The 19,367-nt window shown below is 35.5% G+C and overlaps 1 protein-coding gene across 1 annotated transcript in view; it reads right to left on the bottom strand.

Annotated features, from left to right (window-relative positions):
• Window positions 1–523: 523 nt before the first annotated feature.
• The window catches only part of LOC114325882 (low-density lipoprotein receptor-related protein 4), a 205,281-nt gene continuing 186,437 nt past the window's right edge, over window positions 524–19,367 (bottom strand). Inside the window, exons 25-26 of the mRNA XM_028274017.2 lie at window positions 18,551–18,924; window positions 524–8,822 (exon numbers count right to left, since the gene is read on the bottom strand). Coding sequence (XP_028129818.1) covers window positions 8,652–8,822; window positions 18,551–18,924 — 545 coding nt within the window. The 3' untranslated portion in view covers window positions 524–8,651. The remainder of the gene's footprint in view (window positions 8,823–18,550; window positions 18,925–19,367) is intronic.

The following is a 19,367-nucleotide window of genomic DNA, read 5'->3' as shown; positions in this document are numbered from 1 at the left end:
GTGGCATTCTGCGCGATATATGGACTCAAACTCAACGCAAGAAAAACAAAGTTTATGGTTATTAGTAAACAGGCAGCCGTAAATAATAATAACTATAACGTAACAATCGGTAATGACTCAATTGAACGAGTAAGTAATCTTGTATATCTGGGTACTCATATTAATGAAAGCTGGAACCCTAGTACAGAAATAAAAAGTAGAATTGCCAAAGCAAGAACAAGTTTTATGAAATTTAAGAAAATCCTGTGCAGTCATGATCTAAATTTGGAACTTCGCATAAGAATGGTCCGATGTTATATATTCCCAGTACTACTTTACGGGGTTGAAGCATGGACACTGACAGAATCGCTTTTAAAAAACCTAGAAGCATTTGAAATGTGGGTCTACCGCCGTATTCTGAAGATCAGTTGGGTAGAAAGAGTCACAAACGAAAGGGTTTTGCAACGTTTGAATAAAAGTTGCGAAGTAGTGAACACGGTTAAAAGGCGCAAATTGGAATACTTTGGTCATATAATGCGTCACCCAGAAAAATATGACATACTTCACCTTGTCATGCAAGGTAAAATAATGGGAAAAAGAAGTGTGGGCCGCCGTACAACTTCTTGGCTTAAAAACCTACGCCAATGGTTTGGGAAAACTAGCACTGAACTATTTCGTGCGGCTGTAAATAAGACAATGATTGTTAATATGCTGCACAACATGAGAGCCAACGATCGACAAGCGGTCTCGGCACCTTAAGAAGAAGAAGAAGTCGATATTGTCAGCAAAACATAACAACATCTTCGCTTCATAGTCAGCGAAATGATTTGTTAATTCTGGTTGTGCTTTACTAACGGTTTGTTTTAAAGCTAACTTGGATAACAGAGTGGAAAGTGGATCACCTTGTCTTAGAGCAGTTTCAATTTAAAAGTCCAACCGGCTTTCTGGGTATTACTATTTCCATCATTACCTTTCAGAGTATAACCCTGTTTAGAGAGTCATACGCTTGTTTGAAATTTACAAAAATTTTATTTACACCTTTGTGCCATTCCCAATTTGGCGCAAGATGAAGATCTGGTCTATTGTTGACCTTCCAAGTCAGAAAGCACACTGGTAATCGCCTATTATTTCTCCTGCGTACTGAATTCTCTGATGTTTGGCTTGAGTCAGAATGAGGGGCTTGAGTCAGAATTTCACAACAATAATGTTTTCATGTTTTCTGTACCAAAAAATCGGTTCTTTTTATTGGTACATAACTGTTGTAGACTTAAACCGTATATACCAATAAAAGAAGCCGAGTTTTTGGTCCAGAATGTATCAAAACATTATTGCTGTGAAATTCTGACTTAAACCCTGTATCCCAAACATCAAAGAATTAATCTTCTCAGTAGAATAATCGACATAACTTTCTTATGTTGTTTGAATATAGGTTGTTTGAATTAATGATATTCCTCTATAAATCTTAAATAAATAATTACCTATATATCTCACTTTTTGTGAACGGGTACTGTGAGGATTTCACGCATTCTGTCGCCACTTATTCCCTTTGCCGTATTTCATTTATAAGGTGCAGTATTTCTACATGTTGTTCTCCCTTTTCTTAATAAGTTCCTCATGGATTCCGTCTGAGCTCGGGGCTTTGTTATTTTTTAGTGCCACTAGGTGCTACCTTTACTTCCTAAAGCTCTGGTACCGCTATTTAGGTTTCTGCTGATTGGCACTGTTTTTGTCCTTGTTTCGTCAGTATTAAACAATTGTTAAAATACTTTCTCCATTGTCGGCTTATGTCCGTATTTTTCCTAAAAAATTGTCTTCTGTCATCTTTTATGAATTCTGGACTATTTACTTTTTGCCTTTCAGTGTTTTTATTTCCTTAATAAACTGCCTTGGCTAACCGGTTCTATGGTTGCTCTCAAGCTGCTTTATTAAATTTCCTAGGTACCTCTTGTTTCTTCTTCCTTTTTAACAGTGTTCTCGTTTCTGTTCTAATTATATGGTAAGCTTCGCTATTCTCATCTGTTGATCTTGGTAGTAGATCTGTCTTTTTGCTGGTTTTTAGCTTTAAGCTTTGTTCACATTCCTGGTCGAATGTCTTTTTTGCGTTTTTTCTCTTTGTAACGTTAACATATTTATTGTACGAAATTATAATCCAAATAACCTTAACGGATTAATAAAATGCATACAATGAGAAAATGATCATTTTAAATCTTTACAAATTATATAAATCTTGGAAACCTCAACATTTCTTCTAATAATATAATAAAAGATCATTTTATTAAATATTATAAAACTTTATCAGAATAAATTAGAGTCCTTGGTATCTTGTGTAATTTTCTGATACATCTTTAGCACTATTAGAAACCTGAAAATATAAATGTCTCTTGGTATTTTGTGAACTACCGGAAACACATCACTGGCCCTTGGACTAAATATCTTCAAAACGTCAAATAGTCATATTTCACACGGAAACTTTCATAGGAAACTTGATATGGAATTACATATAAAATATTTCCATATGTTGCAATAATTTTTCAAAATGCGTAAACAATTATTTTATGTTGTCAACGAGATATGTAATAACATTTATTTAGTACAACTAGTAGTACTTGTAGTATTATATTCAAGTATGGATCTTCAACAATATACCAATATTTTTAAATAGTTCAGAGGAAATTATTTACAGTTGGTTTTAAAAATGTTTTTGGTAATACAGAAAAAGATATTTGCTGTGACGAAAATATTTCTGCACATGAATAGAATATTTAAAGGTAAAGCATATAAGAGTAAGGTAATTTTATAGAAGCGCAATGTACCAATCAGCCAAAATTCGTTGAGTATCGCTTGGTATCGCAGAGGTCTTCTTCTTTTGGTTCCCATTCGTTTCGAATATTGGCGATCATTCGAATATTAGCGATTATTGACATCATCATTTATTAACTGATGCTTTAAATAGATTAGTTGTTGTTGTGCAGAACTATTTCCTCCGGTTCTTTAACTGTGACATTTTCTTCTCCTAACTCCTCGCTTTCCGAATACTTTGCCTTGAAGGCAAACAAAATTACCTTCAGTAATCTGTTTTTAGTGCTGTTTCTCATTATGTGTCCGAGATATTCTAACTTTCTCCTTTTAATGGTATACATAACCTCTATTTATTTCCCCATTCTTCGTAATAGAGTCTCGTTGGTTATCTTGTCCGTCCATGATATCCTTAGGATTCGCCAGTAGAGCCACATCTCGAATGCTTCAAGTTTTTTCTCCATTGCTTCAGTCAGTGTTCAGGATTCAACTCGGTAGTATAATATTGAGAAGATATAACACCGTAGGAGCCTTACTTTTATCTCCAGATTAAGCTTGTGACGTTTAAAGAGTTAGGCCATGTTATTGAATGCACTCCTGACCTTCTCTATTGTACATTTTATTTCTTGTGAGTGATCCCATTGTTCGTTTACTATTGTTCCAAGATATGTATACTGTTTTACTCGGTCCAGTGGTGTATTCTTGATAAGCAGTTGGGCATATCTAATTTTATTTTTGCTGATGATCATGAATTTAGTTTTTGATATATTTACTTATAGTACAAATCTTTCACTTACTTCATTTACTTTGTTTGTTAGTTGCTGTAAGCTGTTTAAACTGTCTGCAAAAATAACGGTGTCGTCTGACATAACTATCGCAGAAGTAGAAGTTGCAATCTCTAGTTTAAAAAGTCGCAAGTCTTTTGGACAAGATGATATAATATGCGGAAATCCTTAAGCTACTTGAGCTTACGATCACGTAACAACATAACATATACAACATAACATAACAACATATACAACACGGGGCCAATACAACTTGTTCTTCTTCTTCTTCCTCGGCTTTTTCCTTTTCTGGAGCCGCTGTTCCTTACGCTTTTTCTTTATTTAAATCTTTTCCTCTCAAATCCTTCACCGTATAGTCCTTCCACTTTCTTAGTTTTCCTCTGCCTCCCTCTCTTTCCCTAAACCAAACAGCTCATTCCTTCGTCTCACATAGTTGTCATTTCTACGTTTGAGGTCTTCTTCTTCTTCTTCTTCTTCCTTCTTGAATGTAGGCTTTAAAGCCTCTTTCTTCTCAATATTAGCCTCCTAAATTGTTTAAGTTATCGCACCATCTTTTTCTTGGTCTGCCAATACTCCTTCATCCATTTGGTGACTTATCTCGTGCTATTCGTACTATCCTATCCTCTGCAATTCTACTAATGTGTTCGTTCCACTCCTGTTTCCGTTTTGTCACCCATCAATTTATGTCTTCTACATTGTACATTGCATGATCTTCTTGTTTTCGCTTCTCTCCCTATCCAACAGACTTTTCCCTGATATTCGTCGGAGTAATTTCATCTCTGCTGTCTCTACTAGTCGTCTCGTTTTAGATGTGTCAGGTCTTGTCTCCGCCGTGTATTTCAATATAGGTCTAATTACGGCTTTATAGATTCTTGCTTTTGTGTCTTTTCTTAGGTGTTTATTCTTTCAGATTGTGTTATTAAGAGACCCCGCCGCTTTACTTGCTTTTAAGCTTTGTTGTCGTACTTCCTCTTTAACATCTCCGTAACTGATTATATCTATTCCCAGATATCTGAACCTTGCTTCCTGCTTTATTATTTTCCCATCAATTTCGATTTTACATCGTAGTGGGTATTTAGATGTTGTCATACATTTGGTTTTTTCTGCTGATATTATCATATTGTATTTCTTGGCTGTTGTATATTGAAGATGTGTGTTAATCTTTGGAGATCGTCTTCTGTCTCGGGCGATTAATGCGGCGTCGTCTGCATAACTGTTGATATACAGACAGACGTTAAACGAAATTAGGCTCAAGGAAAAAACATCAATGAATCAACAATTATATTGGAAACTATTTTCATTGGACTCCACTTCTTATCCGATTCATAGTTTTCCACATTTTAAGGTCTAGAGATTGGCCGGTCCATTGAACCTGGGAAAGAGGAAAATATTCGGTTGGTTCATCCTTCACTATTCCAAGGAAGCATTTCCTGTATTTTAGTCGCTTTCGTGGTGTCCAAAATCTGTATTGGACTTGCCTCTTGTCCGCGATTTGTTTTAATTTTCTACATGTGCTACATTTCTGCGTGTTAAGAAATCTGCAAAACTCTCTGCGTTATATAGATTTGAGAGTGGCGACGTTTTCATACATCCCGTTACTACCCTGCATGTCTTATTTAGCGCAATATCAACTTGTTGGATTTGGGCAATCTGTTCCAAATGGGGCACGCATATTCAGCTATTGAAAAACACAGTACATGTTCCATTGTTCTTAAGAATCCAGGACGTGCATTCCATTTACTTCCCGTTAGTTTCCTGAGTACCTACACTCTTCCTAGTTGTTACTTTCCCTCTCGTTTTTATGCAGTGTTGTTTGTAAGTGGAGGACCGGTCCAGAGTTACTCAAAGATATATAGGTTGGTCTGTATGTTCTAATGGACCATCCTACTTTTCAATATATATTGAAAAGCATCATCAACTCACTTACTTTGCCCTATAGCGTAACAAAAAACGACTCTTTTAGCGGTGAACATGAATGTCGTACAATTTTTAGAGCAATGTCTGGTACCTTACTGTGTAATAGGCTGGTGTCAGATCCTCGAAAGCAGCCTCTCTTATAAGTGTTTCTTCGAAGCCCTCTTCAATGTGATCTATTAGTGCGAGGACTTCACCGATGCAAGATTTGCCGGCTCTGAATCCTCCTTGTTGTGGAATGAGGTGCTTGTCGACATATTTTTCTATTCTGGCCAGAATGAGTCCTTCGTACTGTTTGAATAACTGTACCTACCAATACTGTGCATATGCTTTACTTAAATATAATGAAAAAATTTTAAAAAATACAAAAAAGCACTGATGTAAAATATTTTTCCTGTATAATCAAAAATTTTTAAAACCCCCTTTGTTTACTTTTGGACCATTTCTAATCTTGCTTTTAAATTTTATAAATAATGTATTTTTACCAGTTTTAATTAAAAAGAACAACGTTTTTCTTCAAACAAAAAAAGTTCTAACACTTTATTTATAAAGAACTTATTTTCGTTGATATTGTTCGTCGCATTAAAGAAACTGTGTTATTTAAATAAATAAAGTTAAATATTTCAATTAATATACTAATTAGTTTATAACTAGATCAACACAAATAAAATGATATACAAAAGTATTTAAGATGATTGTCAGTTTTAAAAAAATATATTTTAAAGGATTTTTCGAAAGACAAGATTCGAATTCGTCGTAAAAAGTTAAACAAGATTTAACTGACCTCGAGAAAATTAGAACGACATGATATTTTAGTAACTATTTTCTCATTACCTTAGCAGAAAAATTTAAAAATAATTTCAGATTATAAGCATAGTTAGGTACACCATCAATATAGATATTTTTGAGTTGTTTAGTATAACATTTCCCTACACATATACGTATGCATTGCTTCTTCAGATACAATTGGTACTGGTAACTCAAATACTAGATAGTTATCTCAAAAACAAAATAAATCATGAAGAAAATACTAAGGCAACATTATCAAGAATGGAAGCAAATGGTGATGTCCAGTTTTAAAAACAATCTTGAGTGGTCTTTTTGAAGGTCGTATAAAAGGCCAAGCTAGACGTTAAAAATTCCTAAAAACTAACTGAAAGAACAAACAGACCAAATTTTAGATGATTTACGGTCTTATATATTCGTATCTTCTTCTTCTTCTTTTGGGATCATAACCCTGAATGGGTCTGCCTGTCTGGCGTTTTCCTTCCATTCAGATATCTCTTGTGCCCTCTCGTCGATTTTTTAAATATCTGCCTTTTCTACTTCATCTCATAGCTTTTTTAATCTATTTTAGATGTTCTTTGGTTTTTTTTAATACTTTTGCATTTCTTCACGAAAAAGTTTTATTTATTCCGCCATTCCAGTTGTTGCAATCTTGATATCAGGGGCGTCATTTGGGCGGCCCTGAAAATGACTGAAATTTACAGAAAATACATCCATATTCATCATAACATCATATATAATGTATTGTATATATAGTGCTTGCCCCCCCCCCCCCCCAAACAAAATTTCAAATGACGCTCCTGCTTGATATCAACGTCTGGGATCTTCGTGGTAGTGTTTTGTGTCAGCAGTATCTTTTGTCAAATTTGAGCATGTCAGTAATCATTATGACTAGTACTATTATGTGATGGTTGGACATAAGTTTGCATTTGATTTGTAATTTCAGTGGATCAAAATGATAACACTATAGATAATTGCATGCATTTGTGAAAGAACTAAATAAAGATTCTACTGTGAATAATAGTTTAATGTTCTAAACTATCATACTTCTAAAATTTCTCTAGGTCAGTGATAAAGGTAAATAGATATAGTAGAAAAATATTGCCGAAAGGAAAACAAATCGCCTTTAGAAATCTTTCAGCATAACTATTACATGACTCTTGTTCTGTTTCAGATATAGTTCCTTATTTATAAGTTTAACGTTATTGTCAGTCACCTTAATTTGACTTCTTTATCTACACTTATGTGAAATTAGAGCCTAAGACTCCACGAATAAAACTATTAACGAAACTACTACTTCCTCAGTTGTAAATGATCGTTTAGAATTTTTTGTGGTGGATATGAACGATGAGAGGAGATATTGGGGAATATAGCATGTGCAAAGCAAGAAATATGTGATGTTATGTTTGAGAAAACGTCCGAAAAGTCTTAGTATGAGACAATATTGAGTACACTTTGTCAAATCTAGGAACGACTTTCTGAGTTGAGATTGTTATTCTTTCCAAATTCTATTGCTCTTATGTTAAATCTGTGGACTAATCTTTATAGATTATCTTCATCTTGGGCTATCAATATGCGTCGTCTGCTTAAGAGAGTATTTTATTTCTTTGTTTCCCATTCTGTAATTCAAAACAAAAATCAATTTTCTCCGTCTTTGGTGACTTCTATATTCGCCCATAATAAAAGACTTTTGAACAACTAATATATATGGTGCTGCGGTAGTATAATATATATTCCACAATTAGATATCAACAACATTGTACAATGTACAGGTTTCTATGCCGTAAATTACTAGGATGTATCATGATTATCCCAGAAATGATAGCTGGTATAAAAATTTAGTTTGGATAAATTATCTAGCAGAATATTGTTCGGTTATTATTTTTTAGAGTAACTATACTGAAAATAACACTCAGAATATTAAATAACAAAGTAATAATATATTAAAGAAAATATTTGAAAATATCCTTCAAACCATGCAGTAGAGCAAAGTAGAAAAAATATTTCGCCTATTACCAGTTTTTCCAACTCTCATTCCTTTCAGTATATATTTATGAGACACCCTGTATTAATCGTCGTAATATTTTAATAACAAAACGTCAATGATCAAATATCGCAACACCATTTACAAGAAAATATTTTTAGTAATGGAAATGTTAATAAAAAGTTATAAAACTTATTAAGTACTTGAATTATTCCTCTTTTCTTAATATCTAGGTATATATATTTTTCATAAAAAACACACACCCATAAGTTAGAAACACACCTTCAAACTCTCAGTCTTTCATGCCAAAGCAAATAGACCCTGCAACGTTAAAAATAGTAGTTTCGTCATTTATATGGAGCTTAAACTGATTTTAATCTTATAGGTGACTCTTAGAATTCGAATATTTAAGAAACTGTCTCGTTTATGTCAATTTTATGTAGAGGTGTAATTGATGGTGATCTCTCAACTTCGGGTGTCACTGTTTCGCAGTTTGAACTACATGGTGTAAGGATCGTGGGGATAAGACTCGCGATTTCTGGGCTGCTGATTCCAACAGTTTCTTCGTATACTCGTTCCTGGAACACATATCACATTAGCACATTAGTAATTAATAAAGAGGTATTATACATCTCGTTTTAAATACAGTGATGAGCGGGGTGAACTCATTTGCGCTGCAGAAAAAATTTATTGGCATATAATATATATACATACAAATAACTACCAGTACAATTCAGGCACATAATATATCTCATTGATGATAATTTCTTTAGATGTAGGTTTTCTTTCACTACTTGGGCAAAATGAGACCGAGCACTGTCTTGGAGAAAAATGAAACCACTTGAAAGCTTTGCTAAAGTCTTATTGCTTGAGCTTTTTGAAAATGTCATCATACAGATTTGCGGTAATAGGCACTTTATGATCTGTAAACTCTATGAGCAAGGGTCCTTCATGGTCGAAAAAAATGTTAGCATAAGCTCTCCAGCAGAAAGTTGAACTTTTTCGGTGGCGTCTATTGTTATTGCATCGATGACAGCTTACTATAATATGGTTCAAAATATTGATACCAAGATTCGATTGCCGTTTTGTCCGTTTTCCGTGAGTTGCAAATATATACCCACTCGCAGTCTTTTTTGGCCTTCTGACAAAAGATGAGGAAACCATTGCGTAAAATATTTGCTGTAAGCTGTAACCGAGCTTGTAAACGATACTATGGGCAGATCCTGCACTCACTCCTATAATTTCTGTTTCTGTGCTTGATATTCGATCATTTTTTCTAATGAAACTTCCACTTTCTCAATGTGGCACTTCCATAAGTGCCACATTCTTGTATGTTGATGCAGTAGGTACTCAATGCACCTGATCGCGACTTAGAATTCGTCCTCTTTCTTCCGCTCTTAAATTTTCGACAACAATCCTTGACAGTTGTGTATGTAAATCATGCTTTTTCATACACCATGCACTGCTTACATTCGCGTATGAAATTTAAATGGTTGCAAACCTTCAGCACATAAAAATTAAATGACCGCAAACCGGTAGGATGGATTATCAACAATAATCGCCATTAACGAAAGTCTAGTAATACTCCTACACAAAGAAAGGGACAAATGTGACCTACAGAATTAAAGACCTATATTGTTGCTCAGTCAAGTATACAAAATATTTATGATAATTTTTAACAACCAGTTGTCCTACAAAATGGACAGTTACCAACCGGTGGAATAGGCTGGCTTCCGCAAAGAATATACTACATCAGACCATCTGCTGACAATGAGAACATTGATAGAGAAGACAAACGAATACCAACTACCCGTATTTCCTGCCTTCGTAGACTATAAAAAGGTGTTTGATAGTATTGATATGTGGGCCATAGAACAAGCTATTAATATTTGTAGAATAGATTCGAGATATAGACAACTAATACATAATATATATTATGAAAATGCGACTGTGATAGTACAACCAGGCGAAAATACAATCCCCATTAAGAGAGACGTCAGACAATGAGACGTAATATCGCCAAAGCTTTTCAACCTAGCCTTAGAAGACGTCTTCAAAACGACTAATTGGTCAACCTATGGCATTAACGTTAATGGCAAGAAGCTAAACCACCTCAAATTCGCTGACGACATTGTCATTATAGCGAGCTCATTCGAGGAACTTCAAATTATGATGGAGGAACTCGCAGGCAGCTCCCAATACGTGTCCTAAAAATGAACATGAGAAAAACAAAAATAGTTACTAACACAGATGACCCCAGACGTATAACTATAAATGGCAGTGAGATAGAAAAAGTCCAGGAATATATCTACCTAGGCCAAATCCTGAAACTTGACAAAGAGAACCAAAGTGCGGAAATTACTAGGAGATCAGACTAGCATGGGCAGGATTTGGAAAACTTAGTTGGATACTTAAGAACCGCAAAATGCCCCAATACTTGAGGAGCAAAGTGTTCAACCAGTGCATCCTTCCTATCATGACACATGGATGTCAAACCTGGACCCTAATCAATGCAAATATGAATAAACTAGCCACAACAGAAAGAGCAATGTTAGGTATACGACTGTCAGATAAAAAGAGGAACGACTGTGTAAGATCAAAAACAAAAGTCGAGGACATAACAACAAAAGTTGCCAAACTTAAATGTAGTTTCGCAGGCCACACTGCTAGACAAAAAGACCAACGTTGGAATGCAACAATACAACATTGGAGACCTTACCAAAGTAAACGACAGAGAGGAAGACCACAGATGAGATGGGTTGATAATACTAAAAGAGTCTCTCTCTCCTGTCGTTTCCCCATTACTGAGGATCGTGATTTCTTCCAATATTCCTAACAATGTTTCTCCATTGGTCTCTATCTTCAGCTGCTCTAAGAGCTGCGCAGAATGAGTTTCCAGCTGAATGCTTTATTTGGTCAGACCATCTAGTTGGTGATCGTCCTCTTGATCTTCTCCCCGGAACGTTTCCAGAAACAATTAATCTCTCCAAACTGTCGTCAGCTCTGCGAACTACGTGACCAAAGAATTGCAGAATTCGTTGCAGACATATTGTGGACAGCCTTTTTTTAATATTGAGTTGGTTTAGAATGGAAACGTTTGTCCTATGAGCTGTCCAAGGTATGCGCAGCATTCTTCTCCAGCACCACATCTCAAAGGCATCAATTTTTTGGCGCTCGCATGCGCGAAGAGTCCAAGTCTCTGCTCCGTATAGAAATATTGAGAATACAAGGGCATTCACCAGTCTCATCTTGATATTTTGAGAGATAGATCTGTCTTTCCAAACTTTAGTTAGGCGACTCATCGCATTTTTTGCCATACCAATACGTCTCCGAACTTCTGCTTCACAGTTACCATCGTTAGTTATACTAGACCCGAGATAGACAAAGGTGTTTACTATCTGGTATTCCTGTAATATGTTAGTCAGTTGAATAGTGTCAAATCTGTCGACCACCATTATTTTTGTCTTAGCTTTATTGATTTTCAGACCAACTCTATTGCTTTCGTACTCAACTCTTCGCAGAAGATCAAACATTTCTTGCTCATTTGCTGCTATAAGTGTAGTGTCATCAGCAAATCTTAAATTGGAGATTTTCTTACCAGCTACTGTTACTCCACCGGCCCATCCTTCTAAAACCATCCTCATGACATGTTCACCGTAAATGTTAAATAAGTCAGGTGACAACACGCATCCTTGTCTAACACCTCTCTCGGTCTTGAATTGGTTTGAGAACTTCTGATCTAGTCGTACTGTCGCTATATTAGACTGGTATAGATTTTTAATAAGTGTCACCAGGTGCATTGGTGCGCCCATTTCTATTAAAATTGACCACAGATTTATCCAGCTTACACAATCAAATGCCTTTTGGTAGTCAACGAAGCATATAATCATAGGTACTTGAAATTCTCTAGACTTTTCAATGAGTTGTCTCAGGTTCAGGATTTGTTCCCTTGTACCTTTACCCTTTACAAACCCCGCTTGTTCCTGAGGTATTTGGTAATGTAGATAGGTTTTTAATCTGTTTTTGATGATATGCAACAAGATTTTACTAGCATGTGTTATTAGTGACAGTGTGCGGTAGTTTTCACATCTGGTAGTAGTTCCTTTTTTGTGTAGTGGGATATAAATTGAGGTACACCAATCAGATGGCCATTTTCCTGAATTCCAAACAGCGACACAGATAGAATGGATGATATGTAATCCTTTGTCACCTAGTAACTGTGGTATTTCACATGGTATTGAATCAATGCCTGGGGATTTATTTCCCTTTAGTGATTTAATTGCATCTTTGACTTCAGCGAGTAAGACAGTAGGTTCTCTAGGGTAGTCAGAAGGCCACTGATTTTCTGCTGATACCTCGTTATTTTTATATAGCTCGCCACAGTAGTTTCGCCATGTTTCCAATATTTCATCAGTATCGGTCTTTAAATTACCTTCCTTATCTATTACAGACCACGTTTGAGGTTTAAACTCTCTGGTAAGGAGTTTGATCTTCTGGAATAAGTCACTCGGTTCATTTCGACAGCCATGTTCCTCTATCTCTCTGCATATTTGAGAGATGTAATCAGCTTTATCTTTGCGGCACTGTTTTCTGATTTCTCTCGATAACGCTCTGTATTCATCGTTTGTTCCGTATCTAGTTTTATGTGCTTTTCTGCGTTGAATCACAGTCCACGTATTATCGGATATCCATGGCTTACGGCCAGTGGAAACCGCTGCCTCACAGTCTTTTGCAGCCTCGATTACCTTATCTTTGAGATAGATCCAAGTGCTCTCAGGGTCATTATCTACTTGGTCTAAAGAAAGAGCATCTTCTAGGTTTTGTCGGAAGTCATTGATTTTTGATGGACTTAGAAAGATGACTTTTCTCTGGGGTCTTCTTTTGGGGACTTTAAAACGAAGTCGAACGTTCAATACCAAGAGTTGATGATCGCTTCCACAGTCTGCGCCAGGATATGTTTTACAGTTGATGGACGACGATTTCCATCTTGATCGTATTAGGATGTAGTCTATTTGATTCCTTGTTCGTCCATCTGGGCTGCGCCATGTGTATAATCTCCGTGGATGATGTTGATATAATGTGTTTGTAATTGTAAGATGTTGTTCTACACAGAACTCCACTAGACGGTCACCATTCTCATTTCTCTGTCCTAGTCCATTTTTGCCCAGCACTCCTTCAATATTTTCATTAGATGACCCCACTTTGGCGTTAAAATCTCCTAAAATTATGACGAGTTCACGATTCGGAATAGCGCGAACAGTTTCTTCTAAACAACCATAGAACCTGTTGATGTCTTCTTCTTGTGCAGCTGTTGTAGGAGCGTATACCTGGACAAGGTGTAGGGTATTGGTGGATATTCTCATTTTAAGGGATATTATCCTGTCATCAATAGTATTATATTCAATTACGCAGTCGTTAAGTTTAGAGGGTACAATTATTGCGACTCCATTTGTACTTTTGTTATCTGGGCCTGAAAAATAGACGACGTTGCCAGCAGTTGTTTTAAAATGCCCTTTTCCTCTCCAGTGAGCTTCTGAGAGTCCCAGTACCGAAAGATTGTGGTCTGCCATTTCTTTTTCAATTATGTGTAACTTTCCAGGATTTTGGATCAGTCCCTGGACGTTCCATGTACCAATTCGCTGACATTTTCTTAAATTAAATGAAAATTTGGATTCAGTCGCACAATTTCTGCCAGGTGCCTGATCCCTCACACCTTGGCAGCCGGTAGCAAATTTCACACCATCCGACCCGGAACCGAGATGGCGCCGAGCGTGAGTCGGGTTGCTACACATTCCATCTTCACTTGCCGAAATTGTCATCGTTATGGGAAGAAATTCTCTTGGGAAAATAGTGCAGTGGTTTCCCTTTGCCTTCTGCACCGCTGTATATGTGCCGTTTCTGTGGCTATCATTCTCGCCGCATGGTCAGTTTTGTAACAGCCAGCTGCCACTGTCCAACCTATCACCATGTCTGGCTACCCTCACTTAGTTTAGCCTGCAGACCAATGCAGTTGCCCGGGATGTGGCACGTGGAGCCATAAGTGAGAGTTGAGTGCCTTATGAGGACCAGTTATCAAAAACCATCTCCCGTCTATGACGTTTGATGTGGTCGTTCCAATAAAAGGTGCTACCTCTATAACACACTCATACACCACTAAAAGAGTAGCCGGAACAAATTGGAAATATGTTGCTCAGGAACACCGGTGGAAGGAGTTGGGAGAGGCCTATGTCCAAACGTGGACGATAGAAGTCTAAGAAGAAGAAGAATCGCCATTTTAAAGTCACAATACTTAAAATAACAGTCAAATACAAACGACAGAAACTGATAAGTGTAACGTTTATAAGCATAATTAATTATTAACATTGTAGAATCTCAAATGAGTAATTACAATTAACAATAAAATCCTTTTTAAAAGGTATATACAGTCGGAAAAATGAAAGAATACCCATGAACGATCACAGCAATCACTTATTTTGTATTTGATGTCTTTTTCTATAACAAACTTTAGTTATTTATAGAAAAAGAGAGCAAATACAAAATAAGTGATTGATGTGATCGTTCATGGGTATTCTTTCATTTTTCCGACTGTATTTAACATAATTAATATTATTTATAATTTATTAAATATACAGGGTATCCAGAAACTCTACCGACAAACGAAGATAGGAGATTTTTCACATAATTGTAAGATAATTTAACCCAATTCACTTGGTCCGAAAATGCTTCCTAAGGGAGCTAGAGCTCTTTGAAGATGGCGTCTTGTAATTAGTTTTTCTTAAATACCTCTAGAACGCTTCTATTTAGAAAAACAAAAATTGGTAGGCGTATTTATCTTCAAGATATAAATCTAATCCATCCATTGCAAATTTCTAGTACCGATCATACGCGTCCGTTTTGGGTAGGGCAACGGTTATCTTATCGTATAACTTTTTTATCTTTAACTTTTATGCATTTCTGACACTGGATTATTACATTGTGAAGAATTCTAAAACTAAAATGTGCTCTTGTTTTAAATCGGTAGGACACACCGTTTTCTAGAAAAATCGATTTGAAAATTTTTCGCTTTTTGAATAAAAAAAAACTGTTTAGAAAGATGAAAACTGGTACATTTATTTATATTCCAGAGATAAATCGATTTCATTAATTGCGAATTTCTAGTACTGGCCATAGGCGTCCGTTTTGGGTAGGTCAACAGTTATTTTATAGCATAACTTTTTTGTCTTGAATTTTTGAGCATTTTTGACACTAGATTATTAAATTATGAGTTATTCGAGTACGAAAAGTTACTCTTACTTTATGTTGGTAAAATACTTCGTTTTTTGCTGAAAAGTTCTTTAATTTTTTTTTCAAATTCCAAAAACGAAAAACTTTCAAATAGATTTTCCTAGAAAACAGTGTGTCTTACCGACTTATAGCAAGAGTACGTTTTAGTACTAGAATACCTCACAATTTAATAATCCGGTGTCAAAAATGCATAAAAATTAAGGACAAAAAAGTTATGCGATAAAATACCCGTTTCTCTACCCAAAACGGACGCCTATGACCGGCACTAGAAATTTGCAATGGATGGAATCGATTTATCTCTAAAAATTAAATATGCACACCAATTTTCGTTTTTCTAAATAGAAGCGTTCTGGAGTTATTTGAGAAAAACTAATTTCATGACGCCATCTTCAAAGAGCTCTAGCTCCCTTAAGAAGCATTTTCGGACTAGGTGAATTGGGTTAAATTCTCTTAAAATTATCTGAGGAATCTCCTGTCTTCGTTTGTCGGTAGAGTTTCTGGACACCCTGTATACCTTTTATAAAGGATTTTATTGTTTTTTGTATTACATGGTATACAGCCAACTACAGGAAAACTTTTTGACATTGAACAAAATGACATTTAAATTCTATGTCTTAAGTATGTAGACAATATTAAATACTACAGAAGTGAAGTGTAAGAGTCAGTGTAGATGAATTATGGAGCCCTATGCTCTTCAATTTAATCAATTCATTAATAGATGAAATCCCAAAAGTCTCAACAAAGGAAAAGGATACAGAATTGCAAACAAAGAAGTAAAAGTACTCTGTTACGCAAACGAATTGCTAGCCAAAGATAAAGATAGCACCAGCAAAGAACCAGTCAGATGTAAAATAGAAATTGGTCGCAGCAGTGTTGAACAAGTTATGGAAATAAAATACCTTGGGATTACACGCCCAGCTGACATAGCCACAACATAAACACTACTGGAAACAGTAAAGATAAGAGTACTGAGAAGAATTACAGGAAATACTGTGAGAGATCGAAATAGGAGTAAAGGTATTAGAAGAAAATGTTACATATAGTGTATAAACGAATGGACACTAAATATAAGAAAAGAATGGAATAACAACACAAGCAGAATGGCGAAGACCCGTGTGGTCAAGATAGCAAGAAATAAATCACCAATCAGCAAAATAAGTATCGGATGACCGTGCAAAAGATGTAGTGAGAACCTTCCACAGAGGTAGGTACAGTGAATATTACTGATACAGTAATAACTAATAAAATTATTTTGTAAATATTTGAACCATTTTATATTTTTATCGCAACTACAAATTCGGACCGATTCAAAGGAGTACGGAATTTTTCATTACTTATTTTGTGACGAATTTGGGGAATTCCTTTTCTTTGAATGATATTTGGTAGCTACTGGCAGCAACGTCTATACTGACTTTTGGGAACTCCCCGTTTATGACTAACAATCAGCGAGAATGACTTCTGTTACATACATCGGCAATTATTTTACTACCCTATATGTACGTTTTTCAGTGTGTGGAACAAAGAAAACACTTAATGATATTGACAAAGAAAAGAGCGGAATGGACAAATGGTGCTGTAGGTTATGCAAAAAATATGTGTGAAGAACTTAGAATTTCCATAAAACCTCGGAGGCGCATAACAAGGAAGCATATTTTTGATGACGGATCTAAAAATGCTAACTTGTCTTGTGAAAATGAGTTGAGACGAAAGCTGTTATCTTCGTTAGATAGAGTTGTTGTAGAAATTCGTGAGCATTTTAAACAGCTACAGAATTTAACGGATAAGTTTGCTTATCTAACGCCGGCTACATTATTAGATCCAGACAACACTGAATGTAATCTAGACTACGCATCTGACGAAATTGACGAGCAGGATTTCAAGCTGGAAAGACTTCGACTGCGGACTTTCGTTGCTACTACAGGCAACGAAAATAAATTGATTAATGCAGACTCACTTGAATTATTTAAATTTATTTTTAAATCCAAGCTGGAAGATACTCTGCCCAATAATTTAATAATGTTCCGAATATTTTTCACAGTTGCTATAAGCCACGCCAGCTGTGAGAGAAGGTTTTCAAAATTGAAGTTGATTAAAAATTATTTAAGATCGACAGTGAGTACTCTAAGACTAATTAATTGGCTATTTTGTCTATTGAGCAAGAGATGTGTGATACACGATAGACATTGACGGTGCAATGAAAGACTTTGGTCTTAAAAAAAGTAGACATATAAATTTTAATTGAAGACGGAAGTTTTGTTTTTAATTCTATTAAATACTCATATTACTTTTTAATAAAAATAAAAAAATAACATTATATTATCGTTCTAGTTTTAATTAAAAATTGATTGTATTTAATTTTGTCGATCGTCAAGGTGCACCTAATTTTAAGTGATCTAATTGGTTGAAGTAAAAGAATTTTTGTATTAACAGACGTGATTGTAAAACTTAGATAAACTTTTTTATTTAAAATCTAACCTGTATAATGCAAAATAATGATGGCTGTTCTCGCCGAAAAGTTCTCTATAATTATTAATATATGTAATGTATACTATACATTAAATTAAAATACCTAAATAAGAGGGCGGAAAATTTGTCTTCCGCCCCGGACAGCCGACACTCACACTATGTCACTGGGTAGGTATTAACTCGCCATTGAACAAGCAGAATTGTTTAAAAAGAGGAAGAGGAAACGACTAGGGATAAAGAGAAGCTGGTGGACGAAAAAGGGGGGCGATGATGTTCAAGGATAATATACGGGTATAATTAAATAGATAGATTATCAAGTCATCTGTAGAAGTCTTTTTCTTGATATTGCCTTCTTAAGAAATCTAGGATATCAGAATCATATGTCTAGGATCACAATAATATATCACAATCTTCTTTGCATAATATTTGGACAAAGTTGTGTAAATATTTATTTTGTTATCACGCATAGATTATTATAATAATTTGTTTTTATTATTAAAATGTTATTTCCCTTTATTTAATGGAATATAAATATGTAAAAAAGTCCAAACTTTACCTGTGTTTTATCATATTTAAGTCTTTTCCATATAAATTTCCCATTATTTGGTACCGGATTTGTCTCATTATTTGGCGTATAATAATTGGGATTTGAAAAACTTCTTCCCGTACATCCATAAGAATATTTATTCTTTTCCATCTTTCGTGTTAGGAGGAACATCACTAGAATAATGCACAACATGATAATGAACAGCATCGGTAACAGCGTCATCGCATAGAACGTATGGGAATCCCGCGTTTTTATATTTCCTTGAGTATCTTGATTGTGGTGGGTGAATCGGAAGTCGTCATAGTCGTCGAATTTTTCATCGAATTCATCGCACTTGTAGTTACTGCCGGTTGGACATTTCAGAGGGACGTATGCTGTGGGTTCTATAAAAAACATTAATGTTAAATGGTGTTAAAATAAGTTGTAATATACACAGTGTTTATCTTTAAAAATATGTAGATGCCTTTCTTTTAATTAGTGTTGTCCAAATGCAAGAACAAAGCGAGACTTAGACAGTCTTACACCTGGTACTCCAATACACCTGGTCTTGCAAATCTCGCAGTTACCCAGTAGCCTACCTACTGCTATCTTTTTAACGTTACTTTAGATCTTAGAACGGCGTAACAGAGTACAGTGGTACCTCGATATACGAGCGCCCTAATATACGAGTGTTTTGAGATACGAGCCGCCGAGCGAGCAATGTTTTGCTTTGAGATGAGAGCAAAATTTGAGATACGAGCAACCGCTTTTTATTAAAATCAGTGGCGGCCCGTGAGGTAGTGCCATAGAGCCATGGCACTACCTTGCTAACTATGCAGAAACATAT

The sequence above is a fragment of the Diabrotica virgifera genome, chromosome 1 (assembly GCF_917563875.1).
Source record: "Diabrotica virgifera virgifera chromosome 1, PGI_DIABVI_V3a".
NCBI lineage: Eukaryota > Metazoa > Arthropoda > Insecta > Coleoptera > Chrysomelidae > Diabrotica > Diabrotica virgifera.
This window is presented reverse-complemented; position numbering and strand designations above follow the sequence as displayed.